This window comes from Populus euphratica, unplaced genomic scaffold (genome assembly GCF_000495115.2).
Source record: "Populus euphratica unplaced genomic scaffold, PopEup_1.0 scaffold2202.1, whole genome shotgun sequence".
Classification (NCBI taxonomy): Eukaryota; Viridiplantae; Streptophyta; class Magnoliopsida; order Malpighiales; family Salicaceae; genus Populus; species Populus euphratica.
In genome coordinates this window covers 7,985-13,888 of record NW_011502038.1, presented here as the reverse complement: position 1 = coordinate 13,888, position 5,904 = coordinate 7,985, and the positions used below count along the sequence as shown (strand labels likewise).

The 5,904-nt window shown below is 35.0% G+C and overlaps 1 protein-coding gene across 1 annotated transcript; it reads left to right on the top strand.

The window, feature by feature from the left end:
- The first annotated feature begins 1,686 nt into the window (after positions 1–1,686).
- On the top strand, positions 1,687–5,295 carry LOC105118767 (glutamic acid-rich protein-like). Its single transcript, XM_011016793.1, has 2 exons — positions 1,687–4,006; positions 4,217–5,295. Exons 1-2 carry the CDS (start codon positions 2,920–2,922, stop codon positions 4,729–4,731), a joined length of 1,602 nt encoding a protein of 533 aa, XP_011015095.1. The 5' UTR covers positions 1,687–2,919; the 3' UTR covers positions 4,732–5,295.
- The last annotated feature ends 609 nt before the right edge of the window (positions 5,296–5,904 follow it).

The following is a 5,904-nucleotide window of genomic DNA, read 5'->3' as shown; positions in this document are numbered from 1 at the left end:
TCAGATTATAAATTGTTAGTATGATTACATTAGTCATCTTATTAGATTAATGCTAATACTTGTAAATCTCGTCAAGCATTCATGATTATAACTTATGTTAACAACAAATCAAGTTTCTTTCATAGGTTAGGTGTCAGTTATACCATACAGTATGGGCTGTGAAAGTGCCAAGCATTTGTTGTACTAAGTGTCATACAACATAAATCTAGATTAGCCATTTAACAAGCAAAGTATTAAAGAGTAAATAAGATAACAAATACAAAACATGTTAGTATCAAACATTAAAGTCCATATTGAGTTTACATTATACTTATTCTTACACCATTAGTGTAACCTTTTCATCTTGACATAATAAACTTAGTTAAACATAATAAAAAAAAGAAAAATAAATAAACAAAATAAAAATATAAATAAGATAAAAGTTAACTAAGTAAAGGAAAGGAAATGAAAGACATAAACTTGATATTAATGAAAGCAAAATATAAGCAATACAAAAAATACAAAGAGAAAAAGCAAAAGCATGATCTTGATCTAAAAACCAAGATGCCTAAATGCATGGTAAATGCCTTCTTTTATAGGCCAAAATTAGAAACTATTGATTTGATGACTAATTGATGAGTGGGTGGTCAACTCTTGACTTGGTGACAATTTTTATCTTCTATTATATGCCCAAAATGTCATTGATAACGTCAAAATTAGAACCACTTGAAAACATGAAAGTTGTAGGAAATTGTCCCAGCTTTCTAGATAAAAAATAAAGGTCATTTGGACTTTTAGAACTCTATATATAGGCCAAACATTGAACAGTATGCGAGCTGTAGGACATATTAGGACTTCTTTGTTATTGCTACAATTTGAACTTGAAAATGACCTTTTTTAAATCTTGGACTCCATATGAAAGTTGTAGGCCTATGTCTTACCTTTCCATCCATATAAAGTATACCTAAATCCGAGATCTACAGTTTCAAATATGATCCAATTACCGAACAATGTTCTAGTTTGGACTGCACCAACATCTCTTTTCTAAGTTTGGTCATCTCTTTGTCTTTTCAATTTCAGTTCTTAAATTCATTAATCAATCCTTTCGTTTATGTGATAGGCCTACATTTAAAAAGCACATTTACCATAAATTAAATGTATCTTATATTGTTAGATATGTTATTATAAAACATGCTTTAGTTAAGAAGTTATTGATACTTCAAGTGCAAAATAATGATATAAAACCTTGATAAAAATACACTTTTAAGTACTAATCATGCAACCGATCATACGATATTGGTATGAGCTCACATTACTGAATGGTCTAGATCACTTCATATTTGATCCAATGGTCATGAACAAATCAAACAAAATTGATCAATGGCCCTGATTTGTTGAGTCTTTGGTTTAGTATAGGCAAAGCCTATTCTAAACTTTGATCAAGCAACTAAAATTCATTTAGCCCACTTGACCTGACAACTTAGAAGAAAAATACCATTATGTAGTAGAAAAAAAGTTTGTTGGTGCTTTTTTTTTTGTTGGCCTCTCTTACTAATTATCTTTTTTTTTTTGTGTATTATAACCATATATTTATATATTTATAGGTAAATAAATTTCTTTGGCTTGAAAGAAAAGCAAGCAAACCAAGATTAACCATTCAATTTTAAGAATAAATCTTAACTATTCATTTAATAACCTGTCTTAAATAAGGAACTAAGTGGTGGTTTTTAACAATTTTGCGCTTGGTGTTTGAGTTCACGCACAAATCTTTGGTTTTCTGCAATTCCTGTTTTAGTGAATTCCAATTGAAAGGGTAGAATTAATTATATCTATCAGTAATTTCTACTTGAAATTAGGGGAGATGAAGTTTGTGGGTCTACAAGTGCATTTGTGTCCATTTTGGTGGCCTCGTTTACTTTGAACTGTCTCTTGCAGGCTTGCAACAATGTTGCTTCTCAGATTTGCTTATTCTAGAAAAATTATTTGATGAATGGACAGGCTGAATGTTTAGCTTTCTTTTGGTGTAGATTTTTACAGGGTAGATGTTCTGAGTCCTTTTTATATTTCCTCATTAGTATGATGCTACTCCAGAAACGGAGCAGTTTATTTGCTTGCTCATATTTGGTGTTGGTGGCCATTTATATCAAATCAAGTTTTATGATTTTACTATTTTAGTTTCATATTTGGGGTGCAAAGAGATTTTATAGTTCTAGAATACCTGTTCAGAAATGTAAGGTTGCAAGTATTGGAGATAGATTGCAGATAAGTGCACTTTGCTTCAAATATCAGGGATCATGTCCATTGTGCAAGTATGGCTTAGCTCATGTTCTGCATAAGCTTTTTTGTTCGGGGTTGTAATGATACTATTCAATACTATTCAATCTGAGGGTTGCCAACTTTTATTACGTGGAGAGAAATGGAAAGATGCCATTATAACTCTATAATTGAGTTTTTTTCTGGAAAGGATGGGAATATCTTTGCCTGGGAGAGTAGGTTTTTATTTAAGGCAGATAAGATGGTTAGAATTTTGAACTTGCAGTCAATAGAGTTTCCCTGTCCTTAGCTGCAACTTCTTAGATGTCTTGGAAGAAGGAATTGTTTGGGTGGGTGGACTATTTCTGGCATTTCTGTCTACAGGGGTATCACTAGCTCCTGGATGTTGTTTCTTATCTCTTTCACCTCTCTGACCTATTTTCTTGTATGATTTTCATTGTGATGAATTTGGCAATGATAAATGAATGAGTTAAAATTTAGGCACACAGGAGGTACCTGGCATTCTCCTTGTTTCATGGGTGATGCTTAGGGCAGGCTTCCATGTCAAAGTTTTGATTTGTCTTGTTTGCATTTTGTTCTCAAGTTTTGGGTGGTAAAAGGGTTGACTATATTTTACATGATTTACCTATGTGATGGATTCCTGTCTTTCTAGATTCTTTGAGATGAATGATTTCATATACTTTTCAGGAGAAGGAGAGAGAGAAGAAACCCAAGAAGGAGAAGAAAGATAAAGAGAAGAGAGAAGATAAAGAAAAGAGGGAGAAAGATAGGAGTGATGGAAAGCATAGGGATAAGAAAGACAAAAAGGAAAAGCATAGAGAGAAAAAGGAGAAGGATAGAGAGAAAAGTAGCGCATCAGATGAAAAGAGACTTCCGGGGCAAGCTAAGCTTGACAATGGAGGAGATAAAGCCTCAGGTGAAAGGAAACTTCCTGGGCAATCTAAGCATATCAATGGAGATAAAGCCTTGGATGGCAGGAAACTTCCAGAGAAATCTGAGGGTAATGGTGGAGAGATTATTGCTCAGAAGGGTAAGGAAAGGGATGAGGAGAAGAATAGCATCTCTGGTGAGAAGAAATTTGCTGGGCAATTTACAGGTTACAATGGTCAGAAGCTCATTCAAATTAACAGCAATTTATCTCACCATACTAAGGATTCTAAATTTTTACAAGAGCTGGGAAAAAGAGCCAGAGATGAAGACAAAAACCAGTTCTTTGAGAAGTTTCCTGGTAAAGATGCAAAAGGGGATGAGGGAATGGTCAGACTGGTGGCGAAATCCCCTGGCAATTTGGTTGATGGAAAAGAAAAGAACAAGAGAGATGATGATGGAAACATGGATGGTCAAGGAATCAGGGATGAAGCAAGATTTAATGGCAGTACTCAGAGCCTTTCTGCAACATTTCAAGCTAGATGTGCTGAGACGCCAAGACAACTGGAGAAAGACATCAAGAAGATGGAAGGGAAGGATAAGTCTGAAAAAAAGGAAAGCAATCATAAGCGCAAGTATAAAGAGAAAAAAGGCAAAGAGAAGGATAAAGTCAAGGATAAGGAGAAGAAAAGTGAGGAGAAACCAAAGGAGAAAAGTGAGCATAAGAAGAAAGAGCAAGATAAATTGAAGGAAAGTGGTAGGTCTGATGCTGTAGCTAATAATACTGTAAAACCCTCTCATCTTCCCAAGGAGATCACTAATAGTGCTGTTGATGAAGTAAATATCAAGAAACGAAAGGACTCAGACACAAATGGATTTTTGCATGGTGAGTCAAATTCAAATGACTATTGTTGAAACCTTGTCTACAAATGTTTCTTTTAATCCCGTTTCTCATATTCAAGGTGTAGATTTTCAACTTCTGATATTGATTGAACAGAAATGCCTTCACAGAGATTAACCCCTTGTGTAGCAAGTCCAGACTCCACATACTTTTTTAAGTTAATGCAGCCACTTCCATTTTTGTTTTCCATTGCAGCTAATGATATTAAGCCGGATAAGTTGCCAAGATCCGCCTCGTCCTTGCCTCTATCAGCTGGGAATGGAAGGATGTTGGGAACTTGCCAAAATCCCACTGCAGCTATGCGAGGTAAGCAGGAGGCTGTCAATAATGATAAGGTGGATAATAAAGGACACAAGATAAATGGTTTGATAGAAACTCAAGCTCTGTCGATCTCCTCAACAACTCAGCCGCCATCTATCTCTTTAATGAAGCCGTTGCATTCAACTGCACAAACGGATCAAATAGCAGAAGTGTCTAAGAAACAACCCCATCCAGATTCCAAGTATCTGCCTTATGTGCTTACAGTGCCCAAAATGGAAGATTGTTCTGATTTCGAGGACCAAGAATGGCTATTTCAGAGCACTGATTCCCAAGCAAAGAAGCCCAAGGTTGGATTTTCAGGGGTCGAGGAGAAACCACTGGTGTGGTCAGAAGCTCTACACTTTGAGTGGGCTGATGTTTATGCGCTGCCATACGTGATTCCCTATTGATGATTTCAGCAATTGGACATGGTTGACTATCCGGAACAATCTAATGTGTTGGACCCTCCGTATAACCACATCGAGGAGAGGTATGGCAACATCTAGGCATTGGGTTGGTTATTCGATTATCAAGCTGCATTTTTCTGATTCCTTAGGACAGTTTAGTCTGCAACTGCCAGGGTATCGAGGCAGTAGTGATGCGCATTCTTTAACTGCCTGAGTTTTGAAAAGGTGGTGAATGCAAGCTAATGATCCCAGACACTTCATTGCATGCCGGAGCGAGCACGAATAGAAAGGTATTGTTGATGGGCAGGTTTTTCCTCCTTTCCTCCCGGCACGGTATCACTAATTAATTCAGAAAAAGTAATTGAGCAGGGTTGCTTGGAAGAGATGCACAAGCCTGTGCAGTTTTATTCTATTTGCCTTTAGCCAAAGCTCTTTCCAGTTGAAAAATGTAAGAGGAAGTGGCTGTGGTCTTGGCAACTCCACAAAAATTTTGATTTGTAACATACGAGGCTTAATTTACAGAAAATATTATATAGAAGAAAAGTAGTGGCATTCATTAATTCACCACTTTCAATGTTTTTTTCTTGCCTAGTCTCCTACCTCGTACTGGTCCCGTCGACACAGGCACTCCTTGGTCTCCGCTTTATGATTGATCGTCTTTTCATTGTTTTGCGCCTGTCTCCTAAAATTGTTTCTTGGATAAATTTTATCACGGTTTATTTTTTATGGCTTAGAAATTTTGTTCAATATTTGAGGTGAAAATGAATATGCCTTATTAAATTATAGTCTTAATATTCAAATTAATCAATAAATAAATAAGAGATTATTTCTCCCTAACTATCAACTGTGTCTTGTTGTGCTTCTTTCATCCTTGCAATGGCATGGGATTTTACTCTTAAAATTTATGTAAGATTTTAATAGTTTTGTAAAGTCACTGAAAATCTTTCTCCTAAAAGCATGATTTAGAGTGTGAAAGCATGGTTAAAAGTGTGATAGATGTTATTTTTTAGAGTATTTTTTTGTTTAAAAATATATTAAAATAATATATATTTTAATTTTTTTTACATCAATATATTAAACCGATCTAAAAACACAATAATAATAATAATTTAAAGCTAACAAATAAAAAATAAAAAGTTTTAAATGATTAATGGATTATAATGTCGAACAAAACCT